The sequence below is a fragment of the Tamandua tetradactyla genome, chromosome 1 (genome assembly GCF_023851605.1).
Source record: "Tamandua tetradactyla isolate mTamTet1 chromosome 1, mTamTet1.pri, whole genome shotgun sequence".
Classification (NCBI taxonomy): Eukaryota; Metazoa; Chordata; class Mammalia; order Pilosa; family Myrmecophagidae; genus Tamandua; species Tamandua tetradactyla.
The window spans coordinates 161818779-161841668 of record NC_135327.1 but is presented as its reverse complement, the minus strand read 5'-3'; the positions used below and the strand labels follow the sequence as shown (position 1 = coordinate 161841668).

The window sequence follows — 22890 nt, the reverse complement described above, 5'->3', positions numbered from 1 at the left end:
GTGCCATGCCCTATGCTGCACCCCACCACCATGCTGCCTCCTAACCCACACCTACTCTGTGCTGTGCCCTGCCCTTTACCTGCCTGTCCCATGCCTCCAACTCCACACTCCCTGTGCACTGCACCCCATGCCACACCATGTCCCACATCCTGTGCCACCATGCACCCACTTCCAATACCCCACGTCCTGCTCCACACCTCTGTGCCATGCTCTATGCCATGCCTAGCCAGCAGGCATTTCCACATTGGCTGTAGGCAGGGGCAGCTGACATGCCCAGTCCAATATTCCAAGGTCATTCCAAGCAGAAGCCTGTGGCCACCAGTCCCATTGGGTATACAAGCAGAAACTCCAGTGAGGTGCACACTGTTCACCCCCACCCCCACCCCAGCCCCAGGACTGGCAGCTTTCAGCATATACCAGGTCCAGCAGACCTGGCCGAAATTGCACCAAGTCTCTATCTTGCCCAGCCAGCTGCCTCAGTTAGGGAGAAGTAGGCCTGAGGGGGACAGGAGCCTAAGAGTGCCATCTGCTTGGAAGAAATGGAAAGTGCAGAACTGGCAAACCGCCAACCTGTCTAGTTTCAAACAGATGCCCAAGTAGAGTTGCATCTTCTGCATCAAGTTCAAGCATTAGTATGGGGGTGGTGGTGGGGGTTCATTACTGATGAATCAAGTGAAAAAAGGAGAATTTCAACACAAACCCAAGCAAATACAAAACTTTAGACAACTGAGGGAAATCAACTTTCAAATAACCCTATCAAAATAATCAAATGCCTCAAAGTCAACAGAAAATCACAAAGGATATGAACACACAGGAAGAGACAGACTTGGGAATAACAAATCAAAGACATTCACACAACTCTTTTAAATAAATTCAGTAGGTTTGTGTTCTAGTTTGCTAGCTGCCGGAATGCAACACACCAGAGACAGATTGGCTTTTAATAAAAGGGGATTTATTTTGTTGGTTCTTCAGAGGAAATGCAGCTAACTTTCCACTGAGGTTCTTTCTTACATGGAAGGCACAGGATGGTCTCTACTGATCTTCTCTCCAGGCCCCTGGGTTCTGACAACTTTCCCCGGGGTGACTTCTTTCTGCATCTCCAAAGGCCTGGGCTGAGCTGCAAGTGCTGAGATGAGGAATGCTGAGCTGCTTAGCTGTGCTTCATTGCAATCTCTCATTTAAGCACCAGTCAATTAAGTCAAACGTCACTCATTGCAGCAGACACGCCTCCTAGCAACTGCAGATGTAATTAGCAACAGATGAGGTTCACATACCATTGGCTTATGGCCTCAGCAACAAGACTAGGTATGCTCACCTGACCAAGTTGACAACTGAATCTAACTAACACAGTTGGCTAATGACATAAATGATATCAAGAAGATACTGAAAGAGCATAAAGAAGAATTTGAATCAATAAATAGAAAAATAGCAGACATAACAGAAATGAAAAATACTGTAGACCAAATTAAAACTATACTAGAGATACACAGCAGCAGATTTGATCAGACAGAAGAAAGAATAAGTGAATTAAAGGACAGGCCAACTGAATTTGAATGCATAAAAAAACAAATGGCAAAATAAATGGAAAATTTTGAATTGGATCTCAGGGAAATGAGGGACAACACAAGCCACAAATATAAGAATCATCAGTGTCCCAGAAGGAGACTTGAAAAGAGCTGGGAAGATTAGCTGAAGAGATAATGGGGGAAAACTTTCCAATTCTTACACAAGATATAAATATGTAAATCAAAGAAACCCAACACACCCCAAATAGAATGAATACAAATAGGCCCTCTCCAAGATTCATACTAATCAGTCTGTAAAATGTTGAAGAGTAGCAAAAAGTCCTAAAAGTGGCAAGAGAAAAGCAACTCACCACATATAAGGGATATGACATAAGACTGAATTTGGACTATTCAACAGGCGCCGTGTATATGAGAAGGCAGTGGCATGATATATTTAAGATCCTGAAGGAGAAAGACTTCCAAACAAGAATTCTTTATCCAGCCAAGTTGTCCTTCAAAAGTGAGGGAGAAATATAAATTTCAAACAGACAAAAGCTGAGAGAATTTGTCAAGAGACTGGCCCTACAAGAAATACTAAAGGGAGTTCTATTGGCTGGAAAAACAAAGATAGGAGAGGAAGGTCTGGAGGAGAGCACAGAATTGAAGAGTATAAAGGATAAGAGAGTGAGGGGAAAGAATATATAGATCTGACAAATAAAAAACAAAGGATAAGATGGTAGATTCAAGAAATGCCTTTACAGTAATAACTTTTAATGTTAACAGACTAAACTCACCAATTAAAAAATACAGATTGTTACAACAGATTAAGAAGTATGATCCATTCATATGCTGCTTGTAAGAGACTCATCTTAGATTGAAGGATGCAAATAGATTGAAAGTGAAAGGATGGATAAAATGTTCCATGAAAACTGTAACCAAAAGAAAACAGGAATAGCTATACTAATATCAACAAAATAGACTTTAAATGTAAAGATATTGTAAGAGATAAGGAAGGACACTACATATTAATAAAAGGGACAATTCACCAAGAAGTAACTGCATTCATAAACTTTTATGCTCTCAATTAAGAAGCTCCAAAGTACATGAGGCAAACACTAGCAAACTGAAGGGAGCAATAAATGTTTCAACAATAATAGTGGGAGACTTCAATACATCACTCTCCTCTATAGAAATAACAACCAGACAGAGGATCAACAAGGAAATAGAAAACTTAAACAATTTGACAAATGAATTAGACCTAAGAGACATATAGATTGTTATATCCCCAAACACCAGGACATACATTCTTCTCTAACGCTCATGGAACATTCTCCAGGATAGATCATATTTTGGGCCACAAAAGCACTTTCTCTGATCACAACGAATGAAGTTAGAAATCAGTAACCACCAAAGAAGTGGAACTTTCATAAATATATGGAGATTAAATAATGCAATCTTAATCAATGGGTCAAAGAAGAAATTACTAGGGAAATCAGTAAATAGCTGAAGACAAATGAAAATGAGAGTACAACATATCAGAATTTATGGGATGTGGCAAAGGGAATGCTGAGAGTGAAATTTATTGCCCTAAATACCTATATTAAAGAAGAAGAAAGAGTAAAAATCAAGGACTTAACTGCTCACCTGGAGAAATTAGAGAAAGAAGAGAAAACTAACCCAAAGCAAATAGAAAAAGAGAAATAACAATGATTAAAGCAGAAATAAATGAATTGGAGAACAAATAACAATAGAAAGAATAAAAAAAACTAATAGTTTTTTTATTAAGAAAGGCAATAAAATCGATGGACCCCTTGCTAGGTCTACAAAGAAAAAAAGAGGGAGGATGCAAATAAACAAAATCAGAAATGAGAGGGGATTATTACAATGGACCCTGACGAAAAAAAAAATAATCATAATAGGATACTATGAACAACAACAATACACCCACAAAATTGACGATTTTCAATGAAATGGGAAAATTCCTAGAAACACATGAACAACCTACGCTGAATTGAGAAGAAATAGAAGATCCCAACAAACCAATCGCAAGTAAAGAGATTCAATCAGTTATCCAAAATCTTCCTACTAAGAAAAACCCAGGGCCAGCTGGCTTCACAGGGAAATTTTATCAAACATTCCAAAAAGAACTAACACCAATACTGTTCAAACTCTTCCAACAAATTTAGGAAAAAGGAACACTACCTAACTCATTTTATGAAGCTAACATCACTTTAATACCAAAACCAGGTAAAGGTGCTACAAGGTAGCAAGGTACCAAAGTATCTTTCTCTGGATGCCTTAGTTTGGACATTTTCATAGCCTTGCCTTAATTTGGACATTTTCACAGCCTTAGAACCACAAACTTGCAACTTAATCAATTCCCGTTTTTAAAAGCCATTCTGTTTCAGGTATATCACATTCTGGCAGCTTCCAAACTAAAACAGCGAGCTTTAGCTAGATATTGCTAATCACCACGGTTTGCCAAACCCCAAGCAAAACTATTCCTGATAACTCTAAAGAACACCTAGAGCTCTGAGATTCTGCAAAAATTTCACATGCTAAGATTACTTTCCGAAAAACAACCTCCAGATAGGTTCTTAGGCTACGTAATTCCTGAAACCCAGAGGGGTTAGCCTTTCCAAGAACATCAACCAGTTCTATCCCCCTATCTCATATTATTGATGATAGGTTTCTTGACCCGAAGGGAGGAGAAGAAGCCAAAACTCAATCAAAGGAGCCTTATTGTGAAGCTATGTGCAGGTGGGCTGATGCCTAAGATGGCGACAGCCCTGAGCAGGGGAAGGGTTATAGCTTCTAAAGGATGGTTGGCAGGGGAAGGGAAAGAAAGGTGGATTTTCACTGTCTAGCTGGGGAGTGAGAAAATGGCAGGCTAAGCAGGGAGTTATGATAAGTTTAGCTATGGGGGCTGTACCTACTGGAGGAGGTTGGATAAAGGGAGCTATTGCAAGATTGTAGCTGCCGGGACTACCACTGCAAGAGAACAGAGGTTTGATAAGAGGAGTTATGGCAGGAATGCAGCTTGCTGGAGGGGGAATGCAAGGACAATAATGGGATTGCTCAGTGAGCAGGGGCAGTTTTGGTTTCCCAAGTGGCCTCCTGGTAGTTAGGGGTGGGGGGTTGGCCTAACGATCCACACCCTTTTCCAACATGGAAAAGTTAGAATGGGCAGAGCCCAAATAACCCTAAAGATTGGGAGACTGGATCAAAGGAGATAGAGGAGTTATAACAGAGAACATAGGATTTAATAAATGAGTATGACTGCTGAATCATTACATTGATATTTCTTTTCATTTCCAGTGTCTTGGAGCAGCTAGAAGAAAAAACCTAAAATTGTGGAGCAGTAATCCATACCAAACTCTGAAATCTGTTGTATAATGGTTTGTAACAATTTACTATGAAATTTATTACTTTTTTGTACATTTGTTATATTTCACAATTAAAAATGTTAAAAAAAAAAAAAAACAAACTCACCTAGGAGTGAAATTTTATCAAGCATAGATGTCAGATTTAACACATTCATTTTGTTTTATCATTCTGCCTCTAATTTTCTGCTATTATTTAAATGCCAGGAGAGTTTCTGGTCAACTCTCTACAGGTTTGAGTTTATAATCCAATATACACACATTTTAATGTTTTAAAAGTAACCCCACATCCTACATCTGGTTAATTTTTTTTTTTTTAACATACCTTTTCCTCCAGGGTCAGTTATTTATTGCTATGTAACCAATTGCCACAAAACTCAGCAGTTTAAAACAAACCAAAAAATCTTATTTCTCATGATTCTGTGGGTTGGCTAGTCAGAGCTGGGTGGTCCTTCTGCTGCAGGTGGTATTGCTTGGTGTCAATTACGCAGTGCTTTCATCTAGAAGCTTAGCTGGAACTGGAACATGCCTGATGGCTTCACTCACCTATCTGGTGCCTCAGGCTGGAGTGACTGGAATGGTGGGGAGCTAGCTGGGCCTCTCTCTCTCCATGAAGCTTCTCTTCATTCAGTAGCCTAGTCTAAGTTTCTTTATAGTGACTGGATCCCAAGAAACTTTAAATGAAAGCTGTGAGGCCTCTTTAAGGCCTAAGCCAGGAAATCACACAACGGCACTGCCACAGCATTCTATGTCAAAGCAAGTCCTAGGCCTAGCTTAGGTTCAAGAGGAGAAGATACAGCCTCTAAATCTTGATGGTAGGAAAGGCATGATTTTTCAGGAATGAGAGGAGTTGCTGGTATCCATATTTGCAACTCCATTTACAGAAAAATGATGCCAAATGAACTGTCTGAGAGTGGATCCAATTAAAAGGAGGCCATTCATAAATTTTATATTTAACTATATTATGTAATTTTACATGGGAACTACTATAGTATAGATCATACTTTTAATAAAATCCTGCACCCAGGATTGAAAGAATATTATTTTTAAGCATATAAAAGAAGTCGGTATTGCAGTTGGTCATGTGGGTTTAAATCTTGGTTCTGTTGCATACTGATAGTAGGACTCTGGGCAAATTTCCCTTTAGTTCCTCTCTCCTCTGCATTTATAGGTTATTATAAGGGTTTAATGAGTCAATATATGTAGAAAGCTTAGAATTAGAAAAGTGCCTGGCACATAGTAAGTATAGAATAAATATTAGCTTTAAAAGTATGCATTGCTATTAGCTATTATTATGTAACATCTATTTAAAGTAAATCTCCAGAGGCTGCCAAGTTCTCTGTAGTCTTATTACTCATCGATTAATCCTGATTACTTCTCCCCGTTTCCTTGACAGGTAAAAAAGCAGGCAATTATCTTTACTCTTTCACAGATGGAAAAACTGATTAACAAGTTTTCTAAAGCTGTGATTTACCAACTTTTTTGTATACCACAACTCATATTAAGAAGTTGCAACCCAGTACATACAGACACTCATTCACACATAATATTATCACAAATATTTCATGACATAATACTTACCCCCAACTTGTGCTGTAAACTCTGATGTTTTTGTTCTGTTTCAGTGAATCAAAAACAGAATGGTGACTGTGATTCACTCAATCATTACTCACTAGGGTTCTAAGCTACATATGACAGTCAGTAGAGAATAGGATAGTAAATATACTTGACTTTCAGCCCAGGAAATACACAAATGCACTTGTTTCAGCAGTGGTGTTATAAGAATATGTTACATGTAATGTCTATAACAGGCCAGTGTATGCAGGCCAGTGGAGTAAAAGGCTCTTTCACAACTATGACCTGAACTCTCTATTCAAGAGGCTTCATAAATTCTTTCAGTTGGTCATGGCTGACTAAGTGACGAGTGTACAGTAAGTGTTGTTTTGGGTACGATAATAAACAATTGCCTTGTTTGTTTGAAACTAGAGGAAGTTAAGCTGGAATTTCAAATTTATTACCTGGTATTTTCAAGCAAGTTATTTAAACACTCAGTTTGTTGCCTTGATTTTTGGCTTTGTTAAAGTAATACACAATTTACCTCAATTGAGTTGTTAGAATTAAACGCGAAGACATACACAAAGGTCCAGAAGGGTGTTTGGCATATAGAAGGAATTCAGAGTGTGTTTCTTGGCTTCCTCCCCTAGCCATAGAACACAATCTCCAAAATTTGCAGCTGTTATTTGTTTTGCGTTTTATATTGTTCCGGGAAACTAAGACTTGGCAGAATACCTACTGTGATCAACATCTATTACTTCCTTAATGCAAATTTAATTTCTACAACCATGGATTGTCCCAATATTCCACCTAGTAATACCTACAAACTTGGATATGGATCTGAATTGCTAAATAATTATGTTCCCAGGTGTTGCTTAGTAGGATTTGTATTAACTCCCCAGTTATCCACACAGTAGCGGGAAACTGTCTTAACATAGAAAAACATTTTAACTGCGGAACTGCTAAGTCTAAACAAACAAAATGTGTAAAAAAGAAATACTAGTTTTCTCCTTGGGTCATGCATTTACCATTACTAGAATCCTAGTGCCCCGAAGCCGAGGAATTTTCTTAATCAATTTACACAGCTCCTCAGTAAAGGGAATTACCTACAATCTTAGGTTGATATGACCATTTCATATTTCCTAGCTGGTGGGTCAGACCTACAGCAACTACCGAGTTACATGGACTCTGGGATGCGGCCCGTTATTTAAACATTTCTGCTTTTCGAGTTGGGATTATAAAATGTGTTTATGAGGGGGAAGGGGGTAGGACGTGACATAGTCGGCCCCCTCTGGAGGCGCGTGTTACGCGCGGACAGCGGCTGCTGAGGCTCCCACGTGGCAAGTTCAGATTGCGTAGCGCCCGGAGACCGGTGGGTGGATGGATGGAAGCGGAACTGCAGACCTCTCCCTCTTTCTCGGGTCCTTCCCTCCGGCCTTCCTGGGCGCCGGCTCGGTCCTCCACCGCCAGGGGGCGGGAGCGGCTTCCCGGTGGCAGGGGCCCATTGGTCGCAGCGGGGAAGCGGGGAGGAGGCCCGGTGGCGAGCTGGCTTCCTCCTGGCCACTCGCGCGGGTGAGGGGAAGCCGGAGGATCCCCGGAGGAAGCGGAGGAGCGAGCGGGAGGCGGCGGTGGCGGGTCCCGTCGTCCTCCGACAGGACTGACCGCTGGGAGGCCGGAGAGGCAGGCGGGAAGCCGGTGAGACTGAGGGGGAGGTGGACGGAGACGTCGCCGGGGCGGGGGAGGGCGGGATGGAGGGACGGTGGGGGAGCGGGATACCCACCTTTACATCCCCACGCACAGCCCGCTGTCCTCGGCCGGGGTGGGGCCCTGGGCACACCCTGGTCCCCGTGGCGCGTTACGCGGGGGGGAGGGCAGGAGCAGGTCCGCGGTGGGCTGGGGTCCGGCGTCTTCCTCGCCGAGGCTCGGCGGCGCCTGGGGCGACGTCTGCACCTGGCGCTGGTCTCGGCGCTCCGGCCTCGGGCTCGCACCTGGAGAGCACGCGTAACGCTTTGGCTCCAGATCCGAGTCTGAATTGCGGGTTGAGTGTTCTTAGGAGGCCGGATGGAGTTGGGTGTTTTATTTGAATTCTGGAGTGCTGTCTTGGCCCACTTGTTAACTTTTAGTGTTTCCTGAAGTAAACGTACGTGCTGTTTTTAAAGTCTATCCAATCCATCGGTGTTCGGTGCCACTGATGAATGTACTCTTCCCCCCACCGCCCCCCACGCCCCAGTTTGTTTGCTACTCTGCCTTCACAGTTCTGTACCGTGTGTGGACGATTGCTAGTGCCCCTGGATTCAAATCATATGAGTGATGAATTGATGTTTTGAGATTGAGATCTCCAGCTGTGATTTTTTTGAATGTGTTTTCATCACCTACATCCTTTTTAAAATGTCATTTAGTATAGAACTGCCATCTAAATGACCTTTTCTTCATTTCTTTTTATTTAGTCGAAATACATGGATCTGAGGTTCGGCAACTTAAAAGTCCCTGCTTGAAGATAAAGTAACACTAAATAATATTCAAATGCTTACTAAGTAGGCCCAGTGTTCAGTGCTTTCACACGCACTTTTAAAAAATTTTCACAGCAGCCCAATTTATCTTTCCCAGTTTTACAGATGAAAATATGAACGCTTAGAGAGGTTAAGTAAAAGTTGATGCTGACAGCAGATCCCAGATCCCTTGGTCCTTTGATCATCCTGCCTGACTAGTGTACCACCCTTACAAATATTCGAAGTTTTTGGAAATATTACTGTTATTCATGGAATTCATTTGTGAAATACAAAGAGGTTTCCATTTAACTTAGAAAATAAAAGATAACTCACCTAATGCCATTCAACTAGAAATTGACAAAGTCAGCATCTTGTTTTAATCACTTCATCAACTACCTCTTCTAGAGGTTGCCAGTTGAGTTCTCTGGCTGTTGAAGTCTCTATACTTTCAATTTTATACAGGCGTGAAAAGATTTGTTTCACAGATCCTGTATAATATTTTCTCAGTTCATTAAATACTAGCATTTCTTAATAACAAGAATTTAAAAATTTAACTGGTGTTCTAAACCTGGGGACGGCTCAGAAATATCAGTCAGGCTTTTTGAATCGAACACAGGCCAGGTTCTCTGAAATTTCTATTGTAGGGACTTGTCTTTCAAAAGAGAAGAGGCACTGGGTAAAAGTGACTTTCAAAGTATACTCAGTGGATGTTTTATTACAATTAGAAAGTTTTAACATAGATTGCTGCCTTGAGCATTGCTATCTAATTAGTCTTTTCATAATTTATGAAGATGCATTAAAAAGGGAGAAGTAATTGTAGAGAGTCGAAGGGCTAGGAGACTGAGAAATGGCAAAAAGTAGTGTTCCCTGTGGAGATTCATAAGAATATCATACTGTCTATCAAGTTTTTTAGGTTGTAAGTGGTCTCATCAAACATTTTTTTTAATTCACAAAATAATTAGAGAGCTAGCTTGCAAATAAAACAGTGCCTACTATGTGCTGGTAATTATTATAAGTATTGTGGGAACCATGAATACAGCCTGAGCCCTCACAAACCTACTTAACTTTCTTTAAGATGGAGAGTCCTTAATTTTTTTTCATTTTTTATATTTCTTAAAGCTGAAAAGTGCAAGACCCAAGAAGCAATTATGAGGTCTTGAATCTCACAAAAAATTCATCTAGCTCAGATCTTAGTAAAATATCCACAGTTTGTTTTGAACTTAGTCTAGGATTCCTGGCCTGAGCTCATACAATTTAGATTTTAAGCAGTACTTCTGCATTTCTCTTCCTTTATGAGTGGCTTTAGCCAAATTACTTAATATCTTGCAGTGTTTTATTTTCTTAATCTGATTGGGGAGATGTAACAAGATGGGTCCCGAGATCTTCAAACTTCAGAAGGTCTTGTTTGTGATTTTATACGGTGCCTGAAATGACTTCCAAAGGAGATTGTTTCCGTACTTCGTACCTGTCAATGTCCATCAGTTTACCCCATCAGTATTCTTTCATTCTCATTGGCTTACTCCATTGAATTGAAGCTGTTCTTATATTACTTATATGTCCTTTTTAGTAATCTAATTAATTTCTTCATCTCCTGTTGGTGATTGTTCTAGTTTGCTCTGGTGAGTTTTTTCTTTTGTTTCTTTTTTGTTTTGTTTTTTTGTTTCCTTTTTTAAAAAAAATCAGGTAAAATTCACCTAATATAAAATCAACTCTTTTAAAGTATACAGTGCATTGGCATTTAATGCATTCACAGTGTTGTGTAGCCGTCATCTCTGTCTCATTCCAAAATTTTCATGATCCCCAAAGGAAACTCCATACCCATTAAGCAGTTACTCCCCCTTCTACTCTCTCACCAACCCTTGACAACCACTCATCTCTACCTACATGGATTTAACTATTCAGGATATTTCATATAAATTATGTCATATATATATATATATATATATATATATATATATATATATAGTCTTTTATACTTGGCTTCTTTCACTTAGCCTCATGTTTTCAAGCTTCATCCACTTTGTAGCATATATCAGAACTTAATTCCTTTTTTTTTTCCCCACTGGGCGGGCACTGGGAATTGAACCAGGTCTCTAGCATGGCAGGCAAGAATTCTGCCTGCTGAGCCACTGTTGCACCGCCCAATACTTAATTCCTTTTTAAGGGTGAATAGTATTTCATTGTATGTCTGTACCACATTTTGTTTTTACATCATTGGAAGGATGTTTGAGTTACCACTTTTTAGCTCTTTTGAATACCTCACTTTGTTATCCCTTCATCCCTTAATCCACTCTGGTGAGTTTTTGTATGTTAGTGGGAAAAAATTATATGGACATCTTAGTTCCTAAACTGATTGTGGTTGTAAGTTCTGCAAAGCTTGTTAAGGTAGTATTGTGGTATCAGGTCTTCTAGTAAACTGATACCATTACTATCCTGCAGTTAAGTGATCATTTAAAAATGAGTTTTGAAGGATCTATGGTCAATGGAAATGAACTTTTTACATTTCAAAAATTTAGTGCTAGAAGTTTCGCAAATACCTGTTATTTGCAAATGACTGTTAACTTGCGTTCAGGTTTTTTGGCAGAAATGGTGTGATAATACAGCTTTTATTCCAGGAATCTTGGGCACCTCCAGGAACCACTGTACCTCCATTTCGTCACGCTGGTTTGACTGGCAAGGTTTGCTCTGGTGCTTAAGTTCTGCAGACTTCTTAAAGACAGTATCCATGGTGTGGATATATAAGGGGGCAGTTCATAACACATTTATTCAAAAGAGGAACCTGTAGCTTCTCATCTGATATTATGTAAAATCGTTGTGAGATAAAGATGATGAGTTAGACTGTATGTAAATTTGTGCCTTTTCTAATCTCTTGCAGTGTATGAACTGGACTCTTCCTATGTTCAACTTCTAATTGCTAAAATCTTTTGTTTTATTCTTACTATTGTTCCCCGTTGTATTTATCTATTTCTCTGCTCCCCCACCCCCTGCCACCCAATGGTACAGTGCGGTATTAAGATTGTCTAGATTACAACTGTGTGAACAAATTATTGTAGAGCTCTGAAGGAGCAGACAAAATTAAATTCCACTTTGAAAGTATTTCTATTTTTGGTATGTTTGTGCTTTCGGTTACGGAAATTTGATCACCACTTCATTTCTTCAACTGGATTGTAATTTTTTAAGCAAAACTCTCCTTTGGTAGATGAGAAGAACTGTGATTTAAAACATAGTACACTACTCTGTTAAAACCATTGCAAGAAGAAGTCCTTTCTGCCTATTCCTCATCACAGTATTTCCAGACACTCATTCTGGCCCGGAAGCAGGCTGATTGTTCAAGAAAGAATGAAAACTCTTGTAATTTGAATTCTACCTTCAGACTTTTTGGATCCAGAACTGCCTCACTTTTCCCCCTAATCTTCTCTCTGTGTTGAGATTGGTGCAGTTAGGTCTAAATTCTCTGAATAGGAATCACCTGGGAAGTTTGTTAATTACATGATGGTTTTAATCCCCAATTCTTGGGATTCTGATTCTCTGGGATCTGGAATTTACATCTTAAAAACACAGCAATGGCAATAGGTAGTTTAAACTAGATAAAAGATCTTTTCTTGCCTTGGATTGGGATCCTGAATTGAAAAAAGATGTTTTGATGAAAATGCTACTGAGGATTTTGAAAAACATGAAAGTGTAGAATATAAGGCCTCCTGAGAAACACTTTGTGAAATTAAAAGATTGCTTGAGCCTTCTATAACACAAGAAAAGCTAGGTGCTGAAGATCCCTGGCATTGTCCAAATTGTAAAGAACATCACCAAGCCACAAAGAAATTGGATTTATGGTCCCTGCCTCTAGTACTTATGGTACATCTTAAGCGATTTTCTTACACTCAATACATGAGAGACAAGTTGGTTACCTTAGTTGATTTTCCTATCACTTACTTGGATATGTCAGAATTCCTAATTAATCCAAATTCAGGTCCTTGCCACTATAATTTGATTGCTATTTCCAACCACTATGGAGAAACGGTAGGAGGACACTATACTACTTTCACAAAAAATAAAGATAATAGGAAATGGTACTGTTTTGATGACAGCAGTGTCTCAGCTGCATCCAAAGACTAAATTGTACCCATAGCAACATATGTGCTCTCCTACTAGAGACGGCACTTTCATTGGAATTGGCTTTTTTCCTCTTGACGGAGAAACTAAAGGTGCTTCAGCTGCCATGGCATCCCATTTAGAAAGCGACGAAGATAGCAATGACAGTGATATAGAAAATGAAAACTGTATGCACACTGAATAATGAAAGTCCTAGAAGCCATAAAAAAGAGGCTTTCATGTTGGTGGTATCTGTTGAAATGATGAAATTACCCACCACATTAAAACAAAAGTCTGAGATGGGGAGTTTCAGATAACCAAATGTAAATTCTTTATCAGATTTTAACTTGTGCAGTACTTGAAGTGAAACACAGTGAAAACTTTAACAGAAATGGTCTCTTATTACATTTACAGTTTTGTATTTACAAGCTAAATATATATAGGAAATCACAAATAAACCCCTTTTAAGTTTGAAAAAAATACCTCAGTAATTCTGGTGTCCCTGCTGTGGGCGACATTGTAGTAAAACTTCAAAGAACTAGACTGACTGTTTCATCGGATCTGAGATGTTATAGCTTATGAGATACATCACTATTTTATGTACCACAAAGAAACAAAAGTTTGGTTGTAAGCTTCACCCTAATTTCAGACATGTTAAAGTAAGGGAATCATTGTGCACTTTAGAATCAATAAAATAAGGTGTTAGGTGCCTAGGAAATCACAGGCCTCTCTTTTTGTGTTAAAGGATTATTGTAAGACATAGAAACTATTAGATAAAATAATTATAACAATGTTTCTACTGATTTTTGGCCATGCAAAATATTTGTAAAAAATGATTTAATTTAATTTAAGGTGACCTTCCTTGATATTTAGTTGTAGTGATGATTATAGTTAGGACTTCATTTTCACATGCAACTTAGGTGTGTATTTTGAGATGGAATGTGCTTTAGCTTGGTTCCAAGTTCTTTTCATCCTACTCTTTTTCCAGTTATTTGCCTGTTGGTGGTTCAATTCAGAATTCTTATTTATTCTTTCCACCTCAGTGATTTCCATTTTGTACTTAAATCCACAGGTGTTTACTTAATGTCACATTGACATCAGGTGCCAGTTTTGCTTTCTATTTTACCACTGCCCTTTTTCGGTTAGAGTTCATAGTCATCATAATGCCAACTAGCTCATTACACACATATTTATACAGCCACCATATCCTATAGTGGTAATAATTGGGGTAAGCACCAAATTTATGTCAGAACTCTGGTTGCCAATTCAAAGAAAAGAGCTATTTTGGGCACATTGTATACTAGATGAGAGAATATCTGTAGGTCAGAACAAGCTTTTACCGGCTAATGAGAATTCAGTTATGAGCCAATCTACCTGAGTGTAGTGCCCTCTTCAGTGGTGTCAACTTTGAAAATTAAATATCTGTGTCAGGAAAAAGTTTCCTAGCTATGTTGGATTTGAGGAAGGAGAAGCAGAACATGTGTCCATTTGTTTTTAATCCCGTAAAGTACTTACTGAAATCTTGTTTTAATCTTTGTTGACCAGCTTCAGTGTATCAGAAATCTGATCTGCCTCATTTCTAATGGGGAAGGAACTTTAGGTTTGTTTAGCTAATTCACATTGATTGGAGGTGTTGTACTTGGAATACTTAACATTGAAATGAATCATGTTGAATTATTTTTGGTTTCAGAACATAGAATGTGTGGTCTGGCAGGCTTGGCTACTTTTCCCTCAGCTTTGAAGTCCTTGGAGCCAAGTCGTTCTATGTGGGGCACTTGCATGATTTAGCAGAGCACCTTCCCTTATCTATTTTTAACTAGATGGGTAAGTCGGTATTATAGCTGTATACACACACACACAGATTTCTTTTTTAGGAGAATGGAGCTTCATCTAGCAGTAGATCAGATAGAAATTTTTTGAAGTTTACTCTTTATTTGCCATTGGGAGGACAGGAAAACAAACTATAGCAACTTACCATGGATTTTGGAAGAGAGTTCAACCAGTAATTTGTTTTGTATGTTAAACTGGTTAACTTTCTGGGAGAAATTAAACACTTTTGGGCTTATCTGTGCTTTCTGGTGGAATAATTTTAATTCTGTTTTTATCCACATTTAGATTTTAATTCTTTTTAAATGAAATGTCAATATGATGCTACTTAAGAGAATTTTAAAAAGTCATGTGATAATTTTTCAGGTAACTTTGAAGTCCATCTATAGATCATCCAATAAATTGTTCAGTATGCCTTTTTTCCCCAAGATTTTCAATGGAACATTAAATTATTTATTCTAGAAGACTTCTTTATTGGTTCTAATGGCCCATTTTTGAAGAGTTTTTGTCTTGTTATGCAATCTCATCTTTTTGTGTGTCACATTGTAGAATGAGTAGATATGTTTTCTCATTTATATAGTTTTCCTCAGTGATCTTTTGAAAAATTGGTCATTTTTAACGTTCTAGAATTCATGCAGATCTCTTCCCCCTCCCTAAATGAAAAAACAAATTGACCTTTTATTTTGTAGTCAAAGTGTATAAGATTAGTTTGGTTTTTTAAAAACTTGGCATGCTTTTCTAGTTGTTAGGTAGCCATTTACGGTATTTGCCTTTAATCATTTTCAGGTCATACTTATTTTTGAAAAGCTGTGTCATATTTCCATGCATGTGTGAAAATAATTCTTTTTAAAAAATGTGCATCTTTTAGGCTTAGTTATCAGAGTGCTCTATTAATACTATTAAAAGGATTTTCAAAGCTAGACATCTGAAATTTTAAAAGTTGATCACACATTCAATGTAGTTGTCCCCTTTTTTAAGCTCAGTTCAAAAATAATTCCATACAGGGTGGGCCACGGTGGCTCAGCAGGCAGAGTTCTCACCTGCCCTACCAGAGACATGGGTTTGATTCCTGGTGCCTGCCCATGCAAAATAATAATAATAATAATAATAATAATAATAATAATAATTATTATTATTATTATTATTCCATACAAATGCCTACATTAAAGGAAGAGTAGTGTCCATTTCTTCTCACCGGTATAATTTTGCAGTTAGTGAAAAAGGATATAAATCAATTAACTTTTGTTTATTTTTTTGTATCACCTGGGATTGCTTTGGAAATGATGATTGAGACTCTATTCCGTTATTTGTTATAGGTAAATATAACCACCTATTTTTTTCTTTCCCTTTGAATAGGATTTATCTTGTTGTTTCTTGTGGAATAGACACTTAATGGCGAGCAGCTGACTATGAATATGTATGATGAACACCTATAGAACCCAGAATTTAGAATTGTTTGGATTGCTCTTCTGTACCTGCAGTGCTAGCAGTCCTAAGAGGAGCAGTAGAAGTCATTTGGGAGTTGTATTTCCTGCAAATAGCCAAGCAAAAAATGGTGAACTATCAGAGCTTGGTCAGGAAAGTTTTTATTCCTCTCAGGGGTTGGGAGATCATGGCCTGACGGCTTGTTTGCATATGGCCCATGAGTGAAGATGGGTTTTTGTATTTTCAAATAGTTGGGAAAAAAGCAAACAAAAGAGGAATAGTATTTTGTGATATGTGAAAATTCTATGAAATTCAAATTTCAGTGTCCATAAATAAACCTTGAATAAAACATAATCATGCCCATTCATTTATGTATTGTTTGTGGCTGCTTTTGAGATCCAATGGCAGAGCTGAGTAGTTGCAGAGATACTGTATAGTCCACAAAGTGGAAAGTATTTACCTTCTGGCCCTTTATAGAAAAAGTTTACCCAACACTTGCTCTGTTTTATTCACATAAATGCAGGTTTTTATTGTAAGTAGAGGTTTAATACCATACTTCTGTTTGTAAACATAACATCAGGATAACTTACCTCGTAGCTCTTCTTGTTGCACTGTCCTTTTGATTTCAGCATTATCTCATTTTCCTCTGTCTTTTACTTTAACGGCTCTAGGGCTGAAAACGTATTCTTTTATGTTCAGTTCTTGAGGAGTGCTAAATGTATGTACTTTGTCTTTGAAATTTTTCTTAGTTTTCTTGAATAGCCCCACTTCAGGTGCATATTTGGATCATCTGAAGTTGACTTAGTTGGTTCAGCATTGCGTTAAAGTGGGATTGAATTGAGTGGTAATTTCTTTGCATTTGTTGTAAATTAAATACGTGATGCTGTTTGTTAATATTAATAAGTCAGTGGTGTGTGCGCACACTTCCCTTTCTTCTACCGTTGCTGTTTTGGGAGCAGGGGATCCTGACACACATGGCTTAGTCATTGTAACAAACTGTCAGATCTCTGGAGTGGCTAATTTGCAACAGAGATTAGCAATTCCCAGAGCAATTTGCAAAAACAAAATCAACTGACATGGCATTTTGTCAACAAACCTCTTAGAATTATGTCCACGTGCAGCTCTAGTGCCAGGGAAGTGGATTTGTTTGGAGTGTCACCTTTTTACTTACCTTTCATGTGACCTTAGATAAATCCCCTGACTTAACCTATAATGCTGTTATAATACCCACAACAACTAGAGGGTTGTTGGGAAGAGTATGTATAATAATAATTTGTTTGAATTATACCCCTGTATGTATTATTACTTATTTTTATGGTAACTGCCAAAACATTCCCCTCCTGGTAAATCTTTTCAGTTTATTTTGTTGATACAGGATCATAGTAACTTACCCGATGTAGCTGAAGTCCACTTCTCAAGAGAACAGCAGTGTCACTTGGCCCACTTGATCTAAGTGTTTTTAAAAATTATATTTAATGGGGAAAATATTGTGATAATATATCTATATCTTAAAATTTCACATTTTAAACATTTCCCAATAACCGGTTCTGTGGTATTGATTACATTCTCCATATTATGCTTCCATTACCACCAGCCATCACTAGCACTTTTCATTACCTTAAACAGGAACTCTGTCACCATTAAGGAGTAACACCCCATTCTCCACTTCTCCCACACCCTGGTAACCACCAATCCATTTTGTCTCTGTGAATTTGCTTGTTCTAGATATTTCATGTAAGTGGAATCATACAGTATTTGAGCTTTTGTGTCTGGCTTATTTCACTCAGCTTTATGTCTTCAAGCTTTCACCTGTGTTCATATCGCCATTCCTGAAGTTGATTGAGTATAGGATGATGACTTGCCATTCACGTGGTGGCCTGATTTCTGCTTGAGGAACAAAACTTCACTAAATTAGACTAAAGTAGATAGTTGAACTAAAGGAAATATTTAAATTATAAAACATTCAAAGAAATTCAGTATGCCAATCTGAGATTCCAAAGACCCATTCATTTTCCAGTAAAGCTCACATATTTAATTAGTGTTTATCCAGCCCAGGACTTCATCACCTGGGAGCCTGGTGGTTGCCCTCCTCCTCACAGGCTCTCAGATGATTATGCACTTTGCATATTAGCAACCTCATGTGGTTTAGTCATTTATGTATTTATCTAAAATGCTGTAACTTGTTGTTTTAGCCTGTACTATACTTTCTGGGGCAAACGTGTTTCATAAACATACTGTAAGGTTGTTGTTAATATTATTTATCTTAACATACCCTACCACCAACATTCTGGTGTTTGGTAAATGGCTTTAATTTTTATATCTCTACCTTTTAATAAATATATGAAATTGAATTACAAACCCTTTTACCTATTGCCTCTGGATCAAAGAGGTCTGAATTTCTTTCTAGCAAAGGCCTTTTATCCTTGACTCTGGTGTTCATTTTCCCTATTTATCTGTGCGGGTCCTGCTTTGATAGTTGGATGTTTGTCCTGAGGTTTATACTAGATTCCATTAAGATTTTCCTTGATTCCCCCCCTTTAATATTAGGGGGAAGATTTTCTTTTTCTTTAAATCCCTTCCTAAGAAGACAAGTTAGGAATGATTTGGAATTAACACATCATAAACAGATGCCACTGGACTTGCTCTCAGATTTCTTCAATACTCCGTCATTCTGATTTACACTTTTGCATTACTGATTTGCTTTTAAAGCAAATTAAATCTCAGCCACAAAGTGTTTTTAATTGATGAGCTTTTAGTTTAGAGATTTACTAAATGTTATTCTTTAAGAAGTCTTAACGAAAACATTTGTATTCAGCTAGGCAATTGTGGTTGCTTATGTTATGGTCTTGGTTATGAGTTTAGAAGCAGGTGTGGGGGTTGTACAATCAGGTGGCACATAAATAAGGCAGTAGCTGTAATTGTACAGGCGTGGTCTCCCCAACAGAGCATGGCAACGGTGAAATAGAGCAGCAACTGCCTGGTGCCCAACTTTTAACACACTTTCAAAAAAATTTTCCTGAACCACATTCTCTTAAGGTTGAAGTTATATTAGAATATTAGGTAGGAGGAAAGGCCTGTGTGCTTTGTGAAAGCAGAGTTCGATTTCACCGGAAGCCAGGAGAGAATTTATAACCATTTGGGGTTTTCATTTGAGAAGTAAAAGATTTTTTCTGTTTTTATGTGATGGCTTGTGGCTACTTTTTCAGTATCTCTTGCTTTCTTTTAGTATTTTCCTAGCCCGTGGCTAAGTAGTTAGTTTAAATATGTTTATAACTCTGATGCTCCATATTATATGGAAGGTGTTCAGATAACAACAGAGAAAAGGAAATCGATAATGCTCAATTTAGTATAAGTTTATGTATCAATATTTTCCTCAGGATAGATTGGGCAGAAGAAAAGGGATTAACATAAGAACTTTGGAGCTTTGGGACTTGTCCATCTCCCCTTCCCTCCTCTTATGTTTTATTGGTAAATAGGAAAACTGTATGTTTCACATCCTTTCATTGGCATTTAGAGGTGTGCTATTATTGTTGTTATTATTTTTTGCAGGGGCAGACACCTAGAATCGAATGCAGGTCTCCAGCATGACAGGCGAGAATTCTGTCACTGAGTCACCATTACACTGCCTTGTGCTATTATTTTTATTTGATGCAGTCCCTGAATTACTAGATTGGACATCCACACCAAAACATAAGCATCAAACACACTCTAAAAATAAATACGTATTCCTGTGCAACGAGGTTCATTAATGCATATTTCCTTTGATGTCCTTTCCTTTCCAGTAGGTATCTAAGAATTGTAGAAGCTGTCCAGCTGAACTTGGGCATGGATTTCCTATCAAACTATTTAATTTTTTTATCTATTTCTTTTTTAAATTTCATCTCTCCTAGGTTCTTTTTTTGAAGAAGAAAACATACATACACACACCCCCACGCAGATTTTTTTTTCCAAGATGTGTTTCTTGTTGATATTCAACAATATTGAAAAATCATTTATTCATTTCATGTGTAACACAATAGTGATAATTGCTAAAATATTTAAAATTGCAATTCTATACTTTTGAGTATATATTATTTTAAAAACTTAAATTGGAAACACAAAGAGGAAGAGGACCCTGCTTTTTTAAGAAGTACATTATCTTCTGTTCACAAATTTGATGGTAGATATTTACTCATTTGTTCATCAAGTTAGGTGGGCTGGGGATGTAGACCCCTCTTTCAGGAACTTTTATGGCCCAGTGGTGGGAGACAGGCTCAGTGATGGATTTTTTTGTTAAATGTCGATATTGGTAGAATACTTAGAAATGTCTTAACATTTATTTAATTAGTTGGCTATGTAAAATCCAAATCAAACTCAGTCTGAGGAGAAGTGCTGTGCTGGTTTGAAAGGGTATATGTACCCTATCAAAAGCCATGTTTTAATCTTAGTCCCATTTTGTAAAGGCAGCCGTTTCTTCTAATCCGTGTTCAGTACTGTATGTTTGAAACTGTAATTAGATCATCTTCCTGGAGATGTGACTCAATCAAGAGTGGTTGTTGAGCTGGATTAGGTGGGAGATGTGTCTCCACCCGTTTGGGTGAGTCTTAATTAGTTGACTGGAATAAAAGAGGAAACATTTTGGAGAATGAGATTCGGAGAAAGCAGAGTAACATAAACCATGAGAGTCCACCAGCCAGCGACCTTTGGAAATGAAGAAGGAAAATGCCTCCTGGGGAGCCTTGTGAAGGAAAACTAGGAGAGAAAGCTAGCAGATGATGCCGTGTTTGCCACATGCCTTTCCATATGAGAGAGAAACCAGAACTTCATTGGTCTTCTTGAACCAAGGTATCTTTTCCTGGATGCCTTAGATTGGACATTTCTATGACTTGTTTTAACTGGGACATTTTCTCAGCCTTAGAACTGTAAACTGTCAACTTACTGAATTCCCCTTTTTAAAAGCCATTCTGTTTCTGGTATATTGCATTCCAGCAGCTAGCAAACTGGAACAAATTTTGGTACTGAGAGTGGGGTGCTGCTGCAGTTTGCAGATACCACACATGTTGGAACAGCTTTTTCAAGGGATAAGGGGAAGAATCTGGAGGAGTTGTGAGAAGCCTGATAGAGAAGGCCTAGAATGCTTTGAAGAGACTGTTGGTAGAAATGTGGACTCTAAAGATACCTCTGACCAGGCTCAGATGAGAAATGCGGTGTGTGCTATTGCAGACTGGGAAGAAGGCGAGCCTTGTTTTAAAATAGCAGATAATCTGGCAAAATTGACTAGTGGCTTTGGCTGGAAGGCTGATATTAAAAGCCATGAATTTGGATATTTAGCAGAAGAGATCTCCAAGCTAAATGTGGAAAGTGCAGCCTGGTTTCTTCTCACAGTTTACGGTGAAATGCAACAGGAAAGAGATAAACTGAGAACTGAACTCTTGTGTACAAAGAAACCACAAACTGATGTTCTGAAAAATTCTGGGTTTCCAAGAAGGGAGACCCCAGAGAGTGGTGCCACGTGTAAGGGTTTGGCCATATGTGGAACCAGTCAGCCATTTCAGAGAAAGCCAGGAATGGACATGGAGTTATCCAGGAAGGATTTGTGGAAACTGCTTGTCTGATGGGCATGATCCAAGGCTACTGCATATAGAAAGCCAACGAGAGTGCTGTGGGACCTGTAGAAACAGAATCGCTGCCAGTCTAGACTGGAGGGGGGCGTTCATAGAAGGGACACACTGGAGGAAAAATAACTTCAGACCCAAAGCCATGGAGGCTGAGGTCTGAAGTCAAGAAGTCTCGGGCCAGGAGAGTGGACCCACCCAAGCCTGTGGAGAAGGTGAGTTTGCCCCAAAGGCAGAGGATGGGCCTTCTACCTCCTTGCAGTAGAAGAGTCATGCCACCTCAGGCCTTGGAGAGGGTAAAGCATATTCCTTGGGGTTTGTGGAGAGCCTGGCTGCCACCACATGGAGGGGTTGAGGATATGTCCCGGAGAAGGCAGAGAGCCCGGGTGCGGCCCCAGTGATTGGAGAGGGTGGAGCTGAGCAAAAGGTGGTCTCCCCAATGTCCCCCAAGGGTGCATTCGGAGAGAGGCAGGCCTCTGTGTAGGCCTTTGGAAAGGGTGGGACTGCCGCTTTTGAAAGCCCTGAGGATAAATGACTCTCAAACCTTGAAATAAAATGGACTTTGCCCTGCGAGTTTTCGAACCTGTATGGGGTCCGGTGACCCCTGTGTTCCTTCCTCCCTATGGAAATGTGTATGTGTGTCCTATGACTGTTCCTCCTTTGTGTATTGGCAGCAAATAACTTGTTCGGAACTTCACAGGTCCAGAGCCAGAGGATAATTTTTCCTTAGAACAGGTTATGACTGTAACTAACTTTGAGAGGAGTTTGTACTGTTTCTAATTTTGTATTTCATTTGTATTGCTACTGAAATGATTTAAGGACTTTTGATATTGTTATGAAATTCATGTATTTTGTATATGGAGAAAACGTCTCTTTTAGGGTACAGAGGGTGGAATGTGCTGGTTTGGAAGGGTGTATGCTCATTCTAGACCTTATGATATTTGTCTTTTCTTTTGATTTTAGGAGCTTTTTTAATGAGACTGTGCCATAAACTGAAAAGCCAAACATGAGGGTAGCAGGTAAG

General features: G+C 38.7%; 1 protein-coding gene across 1 annotated transcript in view; it reads left to right on the top strand.

The window, feature by feature from the left end:
• Positions 1–7816: 7816 nt before the first annotated feature.
• FAM3C (FAM3 metabolism regulating signaling molecule C) overlaps positions 7817–22890 on the top strand; it is a 59099-nt gene continuing 44025 nt past the window's right edge. Inside the window, exons 1-2 of the mRNA XM_077118604.1 lie at positions 7817–8137; positions 22830–22885. Of these exons, the coding sequence (XP_076974719.1) occupies positions 22873–22885 (13 nt within the window). The 5' untranslated portion in view covers positions 7817–8137; positions 22830–22872. The remainder of the gene's footprint in view (positions 8138–22829; positions 22886–22890) is intronic.